The sequence below is a fragment of the Betta splendens genome, chromosome 4 (assembly GCF_900634795.4).
Source record: "Betta splendens chromosome 4, fBetSpl5.4, whole genome shotgun sequence".
NCBI lineage: Eukaryota > Metazoa > Chordata > Actinopteri > Anabantiformes > Osphronemidae > Betta > Betta splendens.
In genome coordinates, this window is record NC_040884.2 from 30,326,860 (window position 1) to 30,347,861 (window position 21,002).

At 42.8% G+C, this 21,002-nt stretch overlaps 1 protein-coding gene across 1 annotated transcript in view; it reads left to right on the forward strand.

Moving 5' to 3' along the window:
- The window catches only part of arhgap39 (Rho GTPase activating protein 39), a 48,477-nt gene that overhangs the window by 23,720 nt on the left and 3,755 nt on the right, over positions 1 to 21,002 (forward strand). The window contains 8 exon segments of the mRNA XM_029145974.3: positions 13,193 to 14,090; positions 14,092 to 14,487; positions 15,217 to 15,381; positions 15,642 to 15,827; positions 16,376 to 16,589; positions 17,393 to 17,466; positions 20,459 to 20,658; positions 20,904 to 20,995. Of these exon segments, the coding sequence (XP_029001807.1) occupies positions 13,193 to 14,090; positions 14,092 to 14,487; positions 15,217 to 15,381; positions 15,642 to 15,827; positions 16,376 to 16,589; positions 17,393 to 17,466; positions 20,459 to 20,658; positions 20,904 to 20,995 (2,225 nt within the window).

Here is a 21,002-nt window from a genome sequence, read left to right on the forward strand (position 1 = left end):
GATGAGATGCTGGAAGAGGGACCATCATGGGAGGACAAGCCCTTGCACGGGATGTACCACCGGAACATAACTGAAGTGGCTGATCTCAACAAATCCTACCAATGGCTTGAAAGGGCTGGGCTGAAGGACAGCACAGAGGCACTCATCCTGGCTGCACAGGAGCAGGCCCTGAGCACCAGAGCCATAGAGGCCCAGATCTACCACACCAGACAAGACCCAAGGTGTAGACTGTGCAAAGAGGCCCCTGAGACAGTCCAGCACATAACTGCAGGGTGTAAGATGCTGGCAGGGAAAGCATACATGGAACGCCATAACCAAGTGGCTGGCATAGTATACAGGAACATCTGCGCAGAGTATGGACTGGAAACCCCAAGGTCAAAGTGGGAAACACCTCCCAAAGTGGTAGAGAACGAGCGAGCCAAGATCCTGTGGGACTTCCAGATCCAGACTGACAGAATGGTAATGGCGAACCAACCAGACATTGTGGTGGTGGATAAAGAGCAGAGGAAAGCCGTAGTGGTGGATGTGGCAATACCAAGCGATGGCAACATCAGGAAAAAGGAACATGAGAAACTAGAGAAATACCAAGGGCTCAGAGAAGAACTGGAGAAGGCTTGGAAGGTGAAGGCCACAGTGGTACCTGTGGTGATTGGAGCACTGGGGGCTGTGACCCCCAAACTGGAGGAGTGGCTACAACAGATCCCTGGAAAAACATCCGAAATCTCAGTCCAGAAAAGTGCAGTCCTAGGAACAGCAAGGATACTACGCAGAACCCTCAAGCTCCCTGGCCTCTGGTAGAGGACCCGAGCTTGGAAAGTGGATGAGACCACTGGTGAGAATACAGTGGTATAGATATATATAGATGAAATGCTTTATCTAAGAAGAGAACAACACTGAACAGGCACCAGAAAATGTAACATTGGTAAGGTACAACACTGCCAGATTCTCATAAAACAATGTAAAAATGCAATTATCACAAGTTGCAGCTTACAAAAGTGGACTTGCAAAAACATCAAAACTTGGAAGGGTCATTGGAAGGGGTCACTCGTTTTCACACAGGCTAGGCCAGGTTAGGCTGCCACAATTGTTCACAGTTTAATAACCATAATGCATTGCAATCTAATTTGCATACAATACTGAATGCTTGACTTTATTTCTCAAGAAACAACAATTTAACAATTTGAAGAATAGCTGAAAGGGGTTGATACAAAAGGGAACACTTGGATATATCTATATGAGTAAAAGGGCGAGAGTTAAGAGGCTTTTTTGGATTAGTAAGTAATTTATGTACTTTTTTTATAGTATTAACATAATCAATAGTGGCAACTAAACTAAAAGCTGAATGTTGCAACACCTGAAACCTACAGCTCTGATGTAAATGTTGTAAAAAAGCTTGTAAGACAAAATCATATATCAATCCTTACAAGGATAACTCATTCACACACTGTCAGGGTGCATTACCCATAAGACATTGCACATTTCTCCACTCATTTCAATAGGGCAAAAAAAGTTGGAAAAAGCTTAACTTGAAAATTATGAAACAAATGAATGAGAAAAATAATAGCCCACATCTCCTTAAACTATGTTTTAATATTTGAATGGTTTCTATAGTATGCAGGACTAGTTAGATGCAGACAGAACAGTGAAGGTTTTTGGCTCAGGTTTAGTCTTTCGTCCTTCTTCATCATCCAGTAGCTTCATTAGTCTGGGAGTAGGTGAATGATCAGTGAGTGGAAGTGAAAGTAACACCTGCTGTAACAGAAACTGGAGGGGGAACCATGTAAAGGCAGTGGTGCAGGGTTTGGTTCAGGTGAGAAGGCCCAGCTTTTGACAAGGGGAAGAAAAGTGGGTTAGAGCTGAAAGCACGAAGCAAGAGGAGACAGATGCCAGCACAGAACAACCTGCTTCATCTCTCGCTACCACACACACATATGCATGTCATTACCCACACATACTTTCACACTGCCACTATTGAGCAGCAGTCCTGAGCATCAGTGTGTGGAAACATTTGGAAGCAATCGATTTCACACTTCTCGTCTCCTAGCTCGGTTCTTGTTGTTTAGCACAGGCCTCTTCTTTCTGGAGACTGCCAAACAAAGAGGGAGGGGGGCCTGGTGGAGTAAAGGGCTGCGTTGCTTTGTCCAGCAAACATTGTCCCTGATTTTAATTTGAGAAAATGTAAACGATTGATTAATATTTTGTTATTATTGTGCTAGCATTGTGGCAGCGGCTGCCACATTTCCTCCTCAAAACGTTAACCCAGCTGCGTCTGTCTCATTTCACCTTGGACACACTGTCTTTGTTAATCTGATAATTCAATTCAATTCGATTCAATTGTGTTTATATGAGGTTTATATAAGATTCCTTACAGTAGAATCTGAAGATAATGTTATGTCTTCCAAAGTAACTATCTGACTCAGCAGTGTCTCTCTCTGATTTTTAGAGCCAATAATAAGAACCTCGGTTTTATCTGAATTTAGTTGAAGGAAGTTTTGGGACATCCAGGATTTGATGTCTTTTAAACAACTTTGAATTTTGACTAGTTGATTTGTTTCATTTGGCTTCAAAGACAGAGACAGCTGAGTATCATCTGCATAACAATGACAATTTATAGAATGCTTTCTAATAATATCACATAGAGGAGACATGTATAGACTGAACAGAATTGGACCAAGCACAGAACCCTGCGGTACTCCATAACTAATCCTTGTGCATGTGGAGGATTTGTCATTAACATGAAAAAACTGGATTTTTTCAAGAATATAGTTGGCTAGTTCTCCAGGGTCCAGAGAAGGTTTTTCAATAAAGGTTTGATCACAGCCACCTTGCCACAGTAGCCTGTGGTACATAGCCTATAAGAGATTGGTTGATTTTATTTAATATAGACGAGCTGATTAAAGCCAAAACTTTAACCTTAACTCTTTAAGTAATCTAGTTAGGATTGGGTCTAAAAGACATGTGAACTTGGGGGAGTTGATTATTGAGGTTAACTTCACATGAGTTATGAGGAAGAAGCTGTCTAGGTAAGACAGAGGCCTTGGTAAATTTAAGGATGATGAATCTGGAGGGTGATTTCTGTCATTTGGAGGAAGGCTAATGTTTCCTCTAATGGTAATAATTTTATTAGTGAAGCAGTTTGTAAAGTTATTGCTGCTGAGATTAAGGGGAATAGTACAGTACAGAGGCAGCCGGTAAAAGTGTCTACCCCCACCGTGTTTGGGATTCAAAACTGCCGCGTCAGTGCCGGGTTTGTACTGCGGGAAGAGTGTGTTACGTCCTTCTGGCCTGTAGGTGGCGATTGACTCCCACTTTTGGTCCTAAAACACCGTAGTTGCTTACGTCATATAGGCTCTTGTAGAACAACCAATGATCAGGTCTTTGGTAGCCTAGTGGTTAACATGCATGGCAATAAAACTTTTTGTCCGGGGTTCGAGTCTGAGTGGAAGCAGTTTTTTTATTTTAATTATTGGAAAAACAGCGTCTCATCATCATCATGTGATCACGAGATGACAACGTTGTATTACTTAGTGCATGTATCGCCAAGACCATGAACCGCTGGTCGCGTTATAGTATGAAGTTATGAACGTAAGTAAATTATGGCAAATTATGGCAGTTTAAAACCGAAAATAAAAAGCTGAACGGTGCGCCCTCCCGCGTGCAGCGTTCGATTTGTGGCAGACAAGCTACTGTAACCCTGATTTCTCGCTGTTGGTACGGGCTACAATTTTCTTTACGTGGAATGCTTCTTTAATGCACCACACGGCAAGACAGTACGGCGCATGTACACTTTTTTCTTTACGCCGCTCTCACCCAACGTGCATCACCTTTTTCCTGTCCCCCGTCAACAAGGACAGGTAGGAACTAATGTTGATGACAAATAAAATCACAGTAGCTGAAATGTCACGTTTCCCAAACATAAAATAAAAAAATAAAAAGGAATACTAACTAAGGTTACAGTACTACAATTTAAAAAAATGAATAAGGATGATCTAGACCAGAGGTCTGCCACCGGTAACACCCACGTTTTCAATGAAAAAAAACAAACACTGGGAGCCGCGGAGGGCGGCAATATTATATTATTTGAGAACATTCAACATTTGTTTTTTAATCCAAAGAAGACATAAAAGTCAGGGCTCAGAGATCTAACCGATGATAAAACATTGTCAAGGCATCGACAAGGACAGCTAACTCGCTTTTCCCTGCTTCAAACAGCTGCTGTAACTGAGAGCAACCCGTGCGGCATCACCGGTCAATCTGGAAACGTATTCATTGGTTCGGACGTTGTTCTGCCCGCTTTCATGTAGACACAAAACTCGTCAAAGCAAAGGAGCTCAGTGCAGCATTTACAAATCACATGTAAACGTTTTAATTTTTTTTGTAAATAAAAATAATGTTTGCCTTTCATTCACCAGACGGACATTAAAGAGGAAATAACGAAATAAACAGCTGGTTAACTTCGTAGGAACACGGCTGTAGCTCTGCAATGTCTTTATGTGGTACAGGTGAAATGATTAATAACGAAATAAACAGCTGGTTAACTTCGTAGGCACACCTTGTAGTAGGAACTGGTATATTTAGAAAACCCAGTAAAGGTGTGTGAACTGGGGAGGAGACGGCAGCAGCGACTGAAGAGCGACTGAATAGAGTTGATGTCTTCCCCGCTGACAGGCGCATTCATTTGATAATGCACGACCTTGGCTGACAGTTCAGTTGAAAAACACACTGAATCTTTACAAACCGTCCCTCAATAACATCTATGAACTGCAGTTTTTTCCTTGATTATCCGTGATTATTATGAAAGAAGCGCAAATCTTCGCCAGTCCAAATTGTGCAATTAATACTGTGTTTACAAAAAAGGTAATAAATAATAATAATAGTATTTTCATTTTTAAATGCACTGCATATTTTAAACGAATGTCGAAGTGCTACAAATAACTTAGATCAGAAAGCTACGATAAATACATACGTTTATTTTTGCAGAGTAAACATATGTAAAACAAACTACTTGCTGCATTAATGAGTCCTAGACCTGCAGCTGATCGCGCCGCCCGATGCTGCCCTGTCTCCCACGGAGCTTTGTCCTGGAGCTGAAGTATTTCTCACCTGCTGATCGAGTAGTAGCAACACATTAGCATGTCTATGCGCCTCTACGGGGGAGGGGAGGGATGAGAAGTTTGCCTTTGCGACTGTGAGCAAACATGAGACAAACAAAAGCTTGGTCGAACTCAGATCCAAGTCATCTGAGTATGAAACACATCACATTTCATTCGATCTCGTGTTTCATTGAGCGGCAGTCGGGAGCTCTCTGCTAAGACTGCTGCCCCATGACCCATCCACGGATGAGCTTCCATTAAAAATTAAAAGCAGAGGTTTTTTGTTTTTCGTTTTTCTCTAAACGAAAAAAACAGCTTTAAATTCAAGTCCGTGTGTTTTGTTAAAAAATATTTTTGTTCGGTTTATTGGTTTGTAATGCGGTGCTTTTATTCAGGATAGATAGACGGATGGGAAATCAAAGTTTTGAAACGTACACGGGCCGAATAAGTCACATCAGCCACTCATTCAGTTACAATGACACGCACAGTCAAAACAAATTCTCGCTACATCTCGTGCACCACTCCCTGTTTCTCTCGTAGCCCGCATTTGCACATCCATACATTTGTGTATTGGTCACTCTCTGTCTGGACACATGACTCCGAAACACGTCACGTGTTTGTGTAAGAGATTGATGTCTCCACCAAATTATAAGCAGAGGTAACGAGAGAACGACTTTTTGTTTTCCGTTTGTCTCTAAACAATAAAACATATTAACTCCAATTCCATGTCTTTTTGTAAAAAACAAATATTTTTGCCTGTTTTATTGGTGTGTAAGGCGGTGCTTTGATTAAAATCCGTTTGCCGCTCATCGAAAGAGAAACGAAAACGCCGTGAAAGTGGCTGGATGGACGGATGGGAAATGAAAATGTTGAAACGTACACGGGTCGAATAAGTGATCTCAGCCTCAGTTACAATGACACGCACAGTCAAAACAAGTCAAACTGCAGTTCTGCAGACACAGAGTAAACGCGTAGGAACAAACATGTTGCTGTAATGCGTCGCTGTAGATCTGCTGATTTCTGGCGTCCTGTCAAAATTACTATCGACAACTGCTGTAAAACAAATTCCTATGATTATTACGGTTATTTACGTAAAATCTACGACAATTGGAAAACCTTAATTAACAAGTTGTGGAAGTTTAAAACCTAAATAAGCGGCTGTAGTCGCAGATGGACTGCGCTCTACGTCTTTACTTGCGCATTCAAATTATATTAATTAAACCGCGACGCATCACGGAATTATGTGAAGCCAATATGTTGTATCAGACGTTAGAGCGGTGGGTGTGCACATATTTTTAAGAGACGCCATCTATTTAAAGACACGAAAAAGCTGAGGAGAATAAAAACAAGAACGTGTTGCTGCTGTGGCGCTGCCTGTTTTAAACCACACAGAACAATTATAACTTTGCAGTGAACAGAAAATAACTAAGCCATCAACAAGTTGTTGCCCTTCACACTCCCCATGTTTTAGCACACAACAGACACTTAATAGTAAAATAGGTCTGGTGTAATATATGTGTGTTACATGTAGAAATGAACAGTCGGACCTCAGTTACGCTGTAGTGCTTTGGAGGCTTCTAATCAACGCTGCGCCACCTGGTGGTTAAAACGAGACTAGCGTCCTGATTTTTTTCAGCCGGCTGCAGGATTAAAAATCTTTAGTCAGCGACGCACTCGCTGCACCGTGGCGACGCGGCAGTACTGCAGTAAAAACCCTAGTCACTTTGAACCGCTGCCACTGTAGGCTCAACACAGCTACTGTATGACTCTTAGTCAGCCTGGTTACAGTGCTGAAAAGAAACCTGGGGTTGTTTTTGTTTTCCTCAATTAATTAAGAATAATATGTTTTTCTAGCATCACAAAGTGCTTTTCTATATTTTATTAGACTGTCCCTCCTTGCTATGCAGTTTACATTTATTTTGTTGGAACGCCACTGCCTTTCTAGTTGTCGGGTCCTGTGCTTTAGGCTGCGAATCGCTGAGTTATACCATGGAGCTAACCTCCTCTGATTCACTGCCTTCTTCTTCAGAGGAGCCACTGTGTCTAAAATTGAACGCAGAGAAGATGTAGCATCATCTACGAGCCAATCTACCTGTTCATAATTAATAAGGTGACTGTTCTCCTCTGTGTAGCTACATGACAGCGAGGCAAAAGATGATGGAAACATCTGCTTGAGTCTGGCAACAGCATCATCTGATAAACATCTTCTATAGCAAAATTTCTATCCAGTTGCTGCTGCAAGGTCTTTTATGGTAAATTCAAAATTTAATAGGAAATGGTCAGATAACAGAGTTTTTGGAAAGGGCGAATAAATGATCAATTTCAACCCCATACAGTATGTCAGGACAAGATTGAGGGTATGGTTAAAACGATGAGTGAGTTCATTTACCTGCTGAGTAAAACCAATAGTGTCCAATAATAAGTTAAAAGCAGTGCTGAGACAGTTGCTGTCAACATCCACATGAATGTTAAAGTCTCCCACTATAATAACTTTATCTGTGCTCAGAACTAAGTCAGATAATAATTCAGAGAATTCAGTTAAGAACTCTTAATATGGAGCAGGAGGACGGTAAACAATGCAAAACACAACTGGCTTCTGGGTTCTGAGAGTTCTGAGCCTGATTGAGAAAGGCTCAGAGTGAGACTCTCAAATGAGTTATAACTATGTTTAGGTTAAGGTTTAGGTTAGGTTGTTGCTACTCCTCCACCTCTACCTGTACGTCTAGGAACATGATAGTTTATGTGACTCATTGGAGTCGACTCATTTAAACTATTCAATTCAATTTTATTTATATAGTGCCAGATCACAACAAAGTTATCTCAAGACACTTTACAAGGTAAGGTTTAAGACCTTACACAACTAAACCCAACAAATCTCACATACCGCAAGCCTTTAACTATAAGAATTACAATTTAACAGCATCCGTGGAGAGGAAAAACTCTCACTGTAATGAGGAAGAAACCTCCAGCAGAACCAGGCTGAATGTGGGTGGCCAACTGCCTCGACCAGTTGTGGTGGGGGGATAGACAGAGAGAGAAAGGCACAGCAACAACAAACAACAATAGAGCACAGACAGGATGGTTGGACCAGGGACTGGATATAGGCAGGATGGTTGGATCCTCAGCTGCCCATCAAAGACACAAAACTCTAAGTCTGATGATACTGTACCTGTAGGTGAGGACAAAGTGGGAGAAAGGGGGTCACAACTACTGGAAAGAAAGAGACAAGGTTAGTTAAACATGGAATAATGATAAACAGAGGAGCTCAGTGTATAAATTAAGTCCCCCACCAGTCTATGTCTATTGTAGCTTAACTGAGATGATTCCTGTGACTAACAATCATTGCCAGTTACCTGAACCATCTCTAACTATAAGCTTTAAAGGTCTATGCACATGCAAAATTCACTTTTTGGACATCCTGGTACATTTATGTGACTCCCTGGGTCACATTAAGACACTCCTGGTGTGTTAGAAGTACGCCCCCTACTTATTTCACATTTTTGAGAGTTTATCCAATCTGGTCCAAGAACCATCGTTTCAAACTTGGCGGACTGGATACTTCTGCATTCGCTTTGACCAATCACAGAACCAGCTTGCCCCCCCCCCAAACAAACCTGGACCCCTAAATGTACCTGAAACATTTTGTTTCAGTCACTCCAGTCACATACAAAAGAAGAAGAAGTCACTCACTGCGCAGTCTACCATAGGAGGTGGCGCTAATGCACCTTTCAGGTGTTTGCCACCCGCCATTTAAAAGACAAAAAGTCACTCAGGTTGAAGAAGCGCCCACTTGCTGCTTACCCAAACGTAAGTACATGCTTGATACTTATTTGATGTATGTACTCCAGAAGTTGCACTGTTTATAATGTAGCTTCCATCCTGTGTAAGGAATGCTAATTGCTAGAACCGTTGAATACACAATTTGTATGAGTCCAAGCCTCTCCAACATTTGTCCGGTTCAAATCGTGTGATATATGGTACTGAGGTAATTCACTCAGCTCACATTGTAGCTGCTAGCGCGATGGTAGCGCAGCGTTAGCGGCTAGCGCTAGTAAGTTGTGAGAGTCAGCTGTGTTTCTAATTACTACCGAGCCTGTCGTGTGTATGTTGTAGCCCGAGTAGACCCGTGACTTTGGGTTATTGCAAGTTCTATCTAAGTCTAACGTGTGTTGTTGCTTATCTAGTCAGCTACTTTAGCTGTAAACGTGACATGTTTTTTTTATACAGGCTGACGCATGCCAGCTACCGAAACGCGAGGAAGTTGCTTCTCAAACTGACACGCGGCTACCTTGTAGAAGAGTAGAAGAGTGCTCACCTTAGGAGCAAAGGTATGTACATTTAACAGCAGTATAATCATTTGTTGGCCAATATGCAGTTTTATTTGACAGAGATTTTTCATTTCACATTTCAGTAGTTGTGGTATTCATAATCTGAGCTATATTATTGTCTATGTATTTACTCTGCATGCAGTTGGTCAACTTATTTTGATATTTTAGTCTGTTGATGGTTAATTTGTAACTCTAGTGTTATGGTGCAGATTATGTGGAAAATGTGATGGAGACCATCTTCAATAAAGTCCTGCTGGACTCAGGTTGTTCTATGGAGGACCTTGTAAACATCCCTGTCCCACCGGCCCTCTGAGCAGAATTTGAGCAACCTGACAGAAAGGAGCTCATTAATGTCATGCTAAGATTTAACAAACCAGCACTATAAAATAAGTTGATAATGTATTTGCTCCACAAACCATTAAAACTGATCTGAACTGAACTGAACTACCTTTATTTATTGTTTAGATCTGTAAAGGTTGTGAGATACATAGGAAATACTGGTCATTTCATTAATCTGCTATTCTATTCTTTATACCTTCTAGAGTGGTGTCAAGGAAAACAGCTGCATCCTCCATCTGTACAGCAGCTGCACTGCTTCCGATGCCTTCCAACACGTGAAGACAAAAAAGATCCTCACATCTCCCCAGCCAACTGCCCATGACTATACCTGTTCCACTCCAGAAACTATGCTTTCAACATAACTATGAATACTACCCGTTCATTTTGGGGTCTGCAAATTGAACTGTGACGGTAACTTATCCAGCATTATAGTGCTGAGGCTTTGGTTAAAAATAAAGTTGGCTTTGACTATTGCTGTTTCACTGAACTATTTTTGTATGTATATACCTAATGAGGGAAAACAGACAAATGTTTTATAATATTTCAGCTTTTATTGAGGTATTGCCAAAAAAACAATAATTTAGGTATTTCACAGGCTGTCTAAGTCCAACATAGGTGCCTTGTCCCTCAGGAAACACGCACCAGCTGACAGGACTTCTGGGCTAGATACCTGCAACAACTTGAGATACACACAGACATAGTACTGAAAAAAACAATAACAACATTTCTATTAGTTATATATTAGCACTTGATATATCATACACCTTACTAAAAGCAATTTAAAAAATATTAGGTCAATATATATTTAAAAACAAAACTATGTTTGTAAACCAGAGTTCCCAGGTACATTATGATTAATCTGTAAATAGTAAAATGTTCTAAATTTTTCTATGAATTTCTGAGATACTGATTTATTCAATGCATAAATCTGATACACTGTATATTAAATGTGTTCTGTAATGAATACACATTCAGTCATACTGGCTCCAGTCCTGGATCATCAACCATACATGAGAGTAGGTTTGGCAACTAGTTCAGGCGTCTTGAGGTAAGATTTATCAAAATTTTAATTTATTAATAAAAGTAATAAACACATGCAATATCTTTAAAGCAATAGTTGCTGTCACACCATGCCTCTGTAGGCATTCACTGTTCCTACATTGGCACTTAATTACAGACAAATACGGCAAAATATAAGCTTCAGCTGAAGATCCCATTATAGAAAAATTATTTTCACACAGCAGCAGAACGAGAAATAAAAAACATGTAAAAATGAGTTTATATTAGTTTATCAAGCTATGCTCCCAAACAAGCTGTAGTCGTGTTATGAATATTCTGTTGTATTAATTCAGGCTGCTAATTTGCAACCATTAGTATTAGCGTTAGCAGCTAATCAAGTTGCGTATTATATAAATCAATAAATCAAATTAAACGTGAATCTGCCAGTTAGACGTACCTTGCGCCAGTCGAAGTGTAACCACTTCAACAGCCTCCCATTCGACTTCAGAGTCAGATTTTGGATCAAACATATGGTTGAACTCCACTACGAGGACGAGTTAGCTAGTTTCGCTGTTGGATTCAGGGACCGTGACGTTTGATTCCCGCGGCGGATCACGGCTATGCGCTTCCTCAAAGGGGTGTGGCGATCAGTTTAGCTTCCGACACACTCCGATTCTTTAGCAATGTGGAGCATGAAAAAAGCGTGTGCATGGACCTTTAACAGACATATTCATCCTGCTGGTTTCAGGTCCAGGTTTCAGTGAAACAGAACAGATCTATTTGATGGTCACTTATCAAGTCATTTATTAACAAGGATTTAGATGAGAGATATCTGATATTTAATAAACCACACTTTATTAGCTTACTGTTACTTTGTTTTGTAAGAGGAATCGTTTTAATGTTTATTAAATTCTGGTAAGTCACTCCTCTTTGATTTGTTTGTGATTTGTATAGTTTAGGTCAGGGGTGGGCAATCCTGGTCCTTGAGGGCCAGATCCCTGTTGGTTTTCCAACTCTCCCGGCTGATCACCTCCATCAGGTGTGTCAGTTCGCTTTTTCACCTGCTGATTGACTGAACACACCTGATCCAGGTAATCAGCCGTAACTGGTGCAGGGAGAATTGGAAAACCAGCAGGACAGCGGCCCTCGAGGACCAGGTTTGCCCACCCCTGGTTTAGGTGGTCGGTGAGCAGACACAGTCTCTTGGGGTGACCGCTGTAGAGAACATACAAAGAGGCGTGTAAGACTGTGACTCTGTGTTCTGGACTCCACTCTGAGTTGGCACAGCGTGAGGAGACTAAGCAACATGGCCATGTTACTAGAGAGCAGAGAGGCTCCGTCCAACGTGGGATGGATGGCACAATCACCGTCCAGAGAAAACTAAGTCCGACATTGTTTTGGCAAACAAACACACCAACCCAATGTTAGCTTTAGTAACTTCCTATTAGCGGAACTTATTACGATCTTGTCAAAGGATAAGCGTAAGTATGCCAGAATATAAGACTCAATGTCGACTGGCAAACACTTACATGTAACTAGGATTGCTGGATACGCCACGTTTCGGACTATGGAGTCACCAATGGGTTTCTCAGCGGGTGTGTGGGGAAAATGTGAACGTGAAGCGTCGGTGGTCGTAACCGACTAATGATCCAGCCACCTGAGGCCTGCCGAGGAACTGGTAGCAGCTAAGCTAGAAGGCTCCGCACCGGCTAAAGGGCCTGGCTAGCTGGCCTGTTTTCTTATGTGCGAAGCAGAGACTCTAACAACCTCATCTCCAAACCTACAACTAGCGTACACTTATTACAGATACCATTACCATCCCTAAAAGCATAGGATAAGAAACACTGAGCACCGAACAGAGCGAGAGGGAGAGGAACAGGGGGAAGCCACAGCAGGAAAATAAGCTAGGTGCTACGCTAGGAGATAAAACACTAGATAAATGTGAAGATTATCAGTATGTTTAATGAAAAGAAAAGGTGCTTGAGTATTACAAGCTTGTTTTGCGAGTCTTAGCAGTTGCTACCAGATATATATAATATTTATATATAATATAATATATAAATATATATTTATATAATATTTAGAAGAGGACAGAGAGTAACGCCGTACACACGTAGCAGCACCAGAAGTGAAGCGGCACGCTTACCGTCAGTCAGCCAATCCCAAACCAAAGGCTAAACAATCAATTCTGATGTGGAAAAATCTCCACACTGTTAGTTCCTTAGTTCCAGTGGTTTTCTTATGGTGTTGTCTTTCTGCAGTAATTACTGTAATTTCTCTGTTAGTCTGCGCATACGTACATACTTTCGTTGGTTTTCTATGCTGTTACCTTATCTGTTTGTGATTAATGAATGAATTAGACACAGGCGGGCACTGCTGGGTTGTTTTGGTGCTGAATACTCTGGTAATTTGGTCTCCCCCTCTCTCTTCCAGAGTTTCTCCTTTCAGGTGGAACACTGGTACCAAGGAGCGGATGCTGATCAAAGTGACCGACAGAGAGCCTAGCTTCCTGGCCCACCAAGGCAACGGTTACTCTCCCTGTGATCCCCCTACACCTGATGCACTGTCTGGAGGCGGCACCATCTCGCGAAATCGGCGTTCCTCTGGAGGAAACCCGTCCTTAGAGCCTGAAGGCTCCCCTGTTCCCTATGCCGATCGGCGCCAGTCTCCCTTCCTTAAGCGAGCTGAGCTAGGTGGAAGTGGCACGCATCGGCGCTCATCAGCCGACTCACAGCCTCCCTCGCCACGCTACGCCTATGAACCCCCACTGTATGAGGAGCCACCCTCAGAGTACCAGCCCCCCCCCATCTATGAGGAACCTCCCACTGACATGCAGCTTTCGGATTCACCATCTTTCTATGGCACTGGAAAGTCCCCTGCACGCAAGTCATCAGCCCCCCTCTATCAGTCCCCTAAACAGGGTCAGTCTCCTTATGGCCAGCTGGTTCTGACCAAACAGAAATGTCCAGAAAAAGCCCAGAGTCTGGAGTATAGTCCTGTTGGCAAAGAATACGTCAAACAGTTGGTTTATGTGGAGCAGTCGTCTTCCAGCCCTCGCTTCAAAACGACCGATCGTCTGTTCCGCTATGGCACGACAGGGGGCTATGGTGGATCGTATGGGGGGTCGTACACTTTGCAGCACAGCCAGTCCCTGATCAGGGACCCTCGCCTACTGTTGGACTACAGTGGGGAGGGTGGAGAGGGAGGCCAGCAATTACTTTACGAGGACTCGATATCCTGGACATCCAGCCAGACCCACTCCCTGTCCTCTGCCTCCACAGGTGGTCCGGGGGTCTTCTCTCCTGGAGGGAACCGCAAACGTAAGAGCCGTAAAACCGTCCCTCCCCCAGGAGCTTGCTCGCTGTGGGGGCCCAGAGGTGGAGCTGTCTGGCACAGCATCTGAGGCAATGCTGGCCCAGGCCAGGCTGGCCTGGGAGGCTCAGCAGGTCATGAAGCAGAGGAGCAGTTGGGACTCAGGGCAGGGTGGCGGGGCAACCCAGGGCAGTGGCTCCAAGGATGGCTATGAGAGTGATGGGGCAGTGCCTCTGCCGCTACCAGGTCCCGTAGTGAGGGCGTTCAGTGAGGACGAGGCGCTGGCGCAGAGCGACGGCCACCTGTGGAAACGCAGCACATTTGATCGCCTTGGCTTCCCCCAAGCCCTGCTAGAGAAGAGCCTCTCTGTCCAGACCAACCTAGCCTCCCCAGGGCCCTACCTGCACCCGTCACAGGTACAGTATGGGCATGTACTGAAGCCACTGATGCATCAGAAGGTTTGTGCTGACCATCGTCCACCCAAAATGTTGCCTCTATAATAAACCTAAAGTTGATGTCTGCTGCATGTATTCAAGGTTTGACCACGCCTTCCTTCCTAGGAGGCTTCTCTTGACCAGGTAACATTCTTTTAAAACAAATGAAATCATTCTGTGATCAGAAGAATTAAAGGGTCATTCATGATGAACAGTATCTGCTTGTGCATCTGACATCATGCAAGCATTGATGTTAGGCCAAGCAGGCAAACCGCCCTTCTTAGCACTTTTCTGTCTCCTACTCCGGGACAGTGCAAGGAATCGTAGCACTGAGTGATGGCTGGACCCAGTGATGGGAAACACTTGCCTCTTCCCTGATTCATGATCAGATGGGTTAAGGACCAAAACATTTTTAGTTCTGTTTAATTATAATTAATTACTGTATAAAGTTGGGGTTTTGACTTCAAAGTCACATTTTATTCTCAGGAGTTTTGAAGTGACCGGTTCCCTTCAGATCTGTAAATGATGTCTACCTGTTTCTATCCTGGCAGACTAAATGTCACATATGTAGTTTAACTTGAACTGACATTCTGAGTTCATGTCAATTTCTGGTGTATATGTGTATGTATATGTTGAATGTCTGAGCAATCAATAGCATAGAATTCTCGTGTAAGCCAATGAATGACGTGTCCTTGTGTTTTCACCTGCTAGTCAGAGGACCTCGGCGCCTGTGTGCACTTTGAGGCCAGTCGAAATGCCAGGAATCTGATGCCGAGTGCCAGCTGCGGCATTTTCCCAGAATTCACCCTTAGAAAGCCATCGTCAGAGACAGACATAGAGAACTGGGCATCCAAGCACTTCAACAAACACACACAGGTCAGAAGTGTGTCTGGATGTGGCCAGCGTGTTTGCTTTGGTGGCGTTAGTCTCACATGTTAAATAACAATAAGGCACATCTGAAGACTGTTGTGAGACATTGACTCATTCTACTCACACTGACAAATTTTAGTAACTCGTGAAAGTTTTGGCTACAGAGTATTGGATTTTTATTTGACAGCGTGTCAGTGTGAAGACAGATTAATAGCTTTGTGCCCCAGGTTCTTTTCCTCCATAAACCCTCTCTGTGTCTCTCCCAGGGTCTGTTTAGAAGAAAGGTATCTATTGCAAACATGCTGGCCTGGAGCAGTGAGCCCATCAAGAAGCCCATGATTGTGACCTCAGACCGCACCGTGAAGAAGGAGGCAGTGGACATCTTCAAGCTCATCCAGACCTACATGGGAGACCGTCGGTCAAAGGCTGACCCCCTCTCTGTGGCCCTGGAGGTGAACAGCTCTGGTCCAGTTAAGCTAGATACATAGTACAGACAAACTAAAACAGGACTACTTACATCTCCTCTGTGCAGTACTGCTAAAGGGTACAAGAGGTCACAGTTTCACACCCTGACATATCATAGCTTTAAAACACGCATACAACCCAAATGTGTCAGAGTCATAGAAGCCTGGACACAAAAGACTAAAAACTTTAAATGTGCACATGCACATTTCCTTTAGGAAGCAATGTGCATAGGTTGATGTCAAAGTCTGCTTTAGACAATCCAACACCCACTCTTTACTGAACTTAAATTTTGAAGGCCATAAAAGCTAAAATGTAAATGGCTTTATAGTGGAACCCGAATCAGCTGTGGACCATCACACATCAAATACAACAACTCAGAAAAGCGTTACTGTGTACTGCAACACAAGTCAGTACACCACCATACCATAGTATGTAGTCCTCTGACTTCCACCTGTATGGATGTAGACAAAAGACATAAAATACAGCTGATTTTTTTTCACTGGTGTTGATGATGTTTCTGTCACATACCTGGCAGGTGGTTGTCCGTGGCTGGAGCAACCAGGGTCTTCGTGATGAGCTCTACATTCAGCTGTGTCGTCAAACCACAGAGAACTTCCGCTATGATAGCCTAGAGCGAGGCTGGGAGCTTATGGCCATTTGTCTGGCGTTCTTTCCCCCAACGCCTCGATTCCACACCTATCTGGAGGGCTACATCTGCCGACACATGGACCCCCTCAATGACACAAAGGGTAAGATAACACACACACATCACTCTTAATGATGTCTTCATAGCCAGTGTCCGTTTCCCCATGAGTGACACACTACCACACATCACATCAGTACTAATCACCTGAAGGAGCCTTCGTAGACACCCGCCCTACTAAAGGTTTAAGCATAACTCTGACCCTGACCTCACTGGGATAATAAACCAAAGCAAGATTCATAAGACCAGCATTTCCCAACAATGACAGATTTAGATTTCAGTCCATGTCCAACTCCAACCAGATTTTGCAGTTTGAAAATGTTTAGAATTGAAAAGAATAGCCTAGATTTTGTTTGGCAATATTAACTTGAAATGTATGTTGGAACCTAAAAGTAGTAAATGAAGTCTAATTACTTCAAGTGAATAAGTGAATTACGCATTCACTTACTAAAATCAATTACCAGTACACTCAGATATCATGGGGACATCCAGCTTTGACATAGCACCCATGTTTTTTCAGACCAGTGTTGCTGTCTCTGCTACAGTAGAAATACAATTGTCCAGTCCTTCCCTTTGCAGGTGCACAGTCAGTTACAGACTGGGCTCAAAGATAATGTGGAACAAATGTTTTTCAAGTTGTCCTGATCACTGTTGGAACAGAGCGAGTGGGAATGAGAGAAACTGTGGTTTCGCTTTCCAGTACACAAGTGTTTGTGTTTTAATGAGCTTTGGTTCAGTTCTACAGAAAACTGCATGATGTTAGTGTTACACTGCATGAATGTGATATGTCGTTCAAAATGATCAGATGTGCTGTAATAGTACTTAATGCCTTCATATGTGTTACTGCAGGAGTGGCCATTAGCAGCTATGCCAAGTACTGCTACAGGAAGCTGATAAAGGCAGCTCTGACCGGAGCCAAAAAGGTAACATGTCTGCGTCCAAATAATTTCTACAATTTGTGTGAACAAACACTTTTTATTTCCTTTTGATTAAGGCTTTAGAAACATTTATAGAAAGATATTTAATAGCTAGTCTTAGGTTTATGATGCCCTGAAAGAAAAAGCAGAAACCCATAACTTAACAACTCAACAAGGAGACAACACTGGAGGTGATGTCACAGGTTAACTCAAAACTGGAGACAAAATACAACAAGTTTGACAATGTTAAACTGCAGAGAAGAATGTGAATATGACTAACTTGTCTTAGAGGAATTTAAGGATTTAACCAGTTGGTGTGAAAACAAAAGGCAGGGATGGGCTGGAGACTGTAACAGAGGGTGTAGGGCTCCTTGACTCATGACCAACTTGTGAGGGGCGTTGAGAGTCTGGCCATGTGTCAGTGGCCTCCGAGGAGGTTGGTTCCAACTAAGTTGCCGCAGAGCGTAGAGCGGGTCCATTCTTGCTAGATTGTACTGTTGCGGCCTGCCTCAAAATGGCAGACCGTGCTGAAAAAAGGTTGAGGACCAAAGGACAGGCAGACTGGCAAAATGTTTAATAAGAACGAAACAACCAAAAACACTCCCGTATACATAAACTAAAACACAGGGGACTGGGAGGACAAAGCACTACTGGCAAGGAACCCTGGCTCACAAGACAGGATAATAGTGATGCGTAGATGAGGCGTCATAAAGCGTTTCGACACATTGCAAAACTGTATTGATACTCTGCCGATATTGTGTCACTGAATACTGACACCTTAATATATACAATAATATAATTTAAGCCATTGTATTTTATATAGTATTATTTCATATCTTCATTTAAATTTAAAATTGATATTTTTAGATACAGTCGATAAAGTGGACATGTATCATAACGTCTGCCTGCCCACTGCAATGAGGAGAGCTTGCCAAAGGTTATCTAGAAACAACAAATTGGCATTTTAGTACATGTTTTCCAGACAATAGGAAACAAATAATGCTGAATAACATGCCTGAAGTGGGTGTAGACAGCTGCTGTTCTGACTGCAGTCTACTGATGGCCTTTGAAGGAACTGCGGAAAACAAGTGATTTGAATCTGGGGTCTAGAAGTGTTGCTGGGATCAACACACTGTGAGGTGGTTTTGTTTAAATAGGAAAGTTCTGTCAAAAAAATGCGACATTTAACCTGCATAAAATAATGAGTCTCTTAATTCGAATTCAGATAGATCAAGTGAAAACCTTTTAAAATTAATTAATTATTTTAATCACTTTCATTTGATTATAAAATTAAATTAAAGGACACCTTATTTTCCGATATAAGATGAATTATAGATGAATTTGATGATGAACGGCAAACACTCAGGGATTCTTTTGGCAGATGCAGCCCGACACATGCGCTTCCTTATGAAGACAGTTTGGCACGTCAGACAGTGACTGATACAGGAACTGTATCGGTCATGTGACTTTCCCAACACGATATGCGCACCGATACAGTGTTTCGATCTATGAGCTCGACTCATGCGCCAACGCATTGGTGTTGGGTCCGGACCCATCACTACTGGATAACCTAAACAGAACTAAATAGCGCAGGATCAATGAGAGGAGAACTGATCCACAGGAGGGCCGTGTGACATGGCCTGGCAACATTGACAATCTAGCAGGGGACAAATGCATGAGGCGGCGTATTTAAGCAGAGAGGAGGGAAAGGCACAGGTGAGTGGGATGAGTCAATCAGTCCAGGTTGCAGGTGGCAGAAGGGAAGATTAGGGAGGGGGTGTGGCCAGAGTCAAGGGCAAGAACAGAGGGAAACAAAAGGCAGGGATGGGCTTAGGACTGTAACAGTTGGTGAATTAGAGTCTGCAGCTGATGTAGAAAAGTGGAGTCATGGGTGGTGTGCTGTGGTGTCATGGCTTGGATGGTCAATTCCCTACTGAGATTTAACCAAGCTAATATAAACTACAAATACAAAAAGGCTTTTACCGACAAATCATCCTGATCACATGGCAAAGACCTGTAAAGTCCCTGTAGGAGTAAAAGCATGTTCGTGATCTAAATATTACATATCAATATAGTTGGTCTCCTCATACTAGGCAGAAGTCATCTTGAGCACAACAGGCCCAAACACGGTCAGACTTATTTTGAGGCTATTAGACACTGTCCAGGAAACAGGCCAAGACAATGATAAGCAGGAAACCTACAACTACATGTACATGTAGATGATTCAAGCTGCTGAGGGGTGGAACGGAAACCTGACAACAAACCTGTCATGGCCACACGTGGATCTGGAGGAGTCAGTGTTCTGTGCTCCCCATCAGACCTGTGACTTAGCAGTCAGGCTTCTGTTACTGTGGAAGTTACAGCCTGGTGTTGTAGGAGTAAAGATGTTAGTCTCTGTAAGAAACAGTTTTGATAAGATGAGATTTAGGCGTTAATGCATCAGTGGGCACTGCTTTTTCATTTCTTCATGTTTCATAAATCTATGGAGAGAGAGAGAGAGAGAGAGAGAGAGAGAGAGAGAGAGAGTCTACACCACTAAACCCAACAAATTCCACATACAGTACAGCAAGCCTTTAATTGTAATTAATACAATTTGACAACAACAGTGGAGGGGAAAACCTCCCTCTTGAGGAAGAAACCTCCAGCAGAACCAGGCTTTATCTTAATGATGTTTATCTTCATCTCTAACTATAAGCTTTATCAAAAAGGAAGATTTAAAGTCTAATCTTAAAAGTGGAGAGTGTGTCAGTTTTCTTAAACCTGAACAGGGAGCAGGTTCCACAGGAGAGGGGCTTGGTAGCTAAAGACTCTGCCTCCCATTCTACATTTAAAGTACACCAACACTCTCTAAAGTGTTCTGTTGGGAACATAATGAGCTATGTCTCTAAGATAAGAAGGAGCTTTTGTATGTGAAACAGGAGAATTTAAAAGTATGTCCTACATTTTACAGGCAGCCAGTGCAGAAAAGCTCTGAGAGTGTGTGTCTGTCTCTGTATAGGGCTTGCAGAAGCCCTGTCTGGAGGAAATTCAGCATGCCAGAAATGCCATTTTCAGTCCCTCTATGTTTGGCTCTTCCCTGGAAGAGGTGATGGCACTCCAGAAGGAGCGGTATCCAGACCGCCAGCTGCCTTGGGTGCAGACCCGACTCTCTGAGGAGGTTCTGGGCCTCAATGGAGACCAGACAGAAGGCATTTTCAGGTCAGTGAAAGTAGAACAGGGGTCCTCAATGGAAGCAGGTCATCAACAGATTTACACACATTGTTATTACAACAGACATGAATGAGAGAAGAAACAATTATGCAAGAGTATAGATAATAGTCTGTTAAACATTAAGGTTTGGGTCAGAAACTAAGAAGTGCATGAAGGCATGAGTCACCGTTAGACTGATCATAGGAACTAGGTGGCGGTAGAATTACAACAACACTCTGACATCTGACCTCCAGGGTTCCAGGGGACATTGATGAAGTCAATGCCCTCAAGCTGCAAGTGGACCAGTGGAAAATCCCGACGGGTTTAGAAGACCCACACATCCCAGGTAGGAA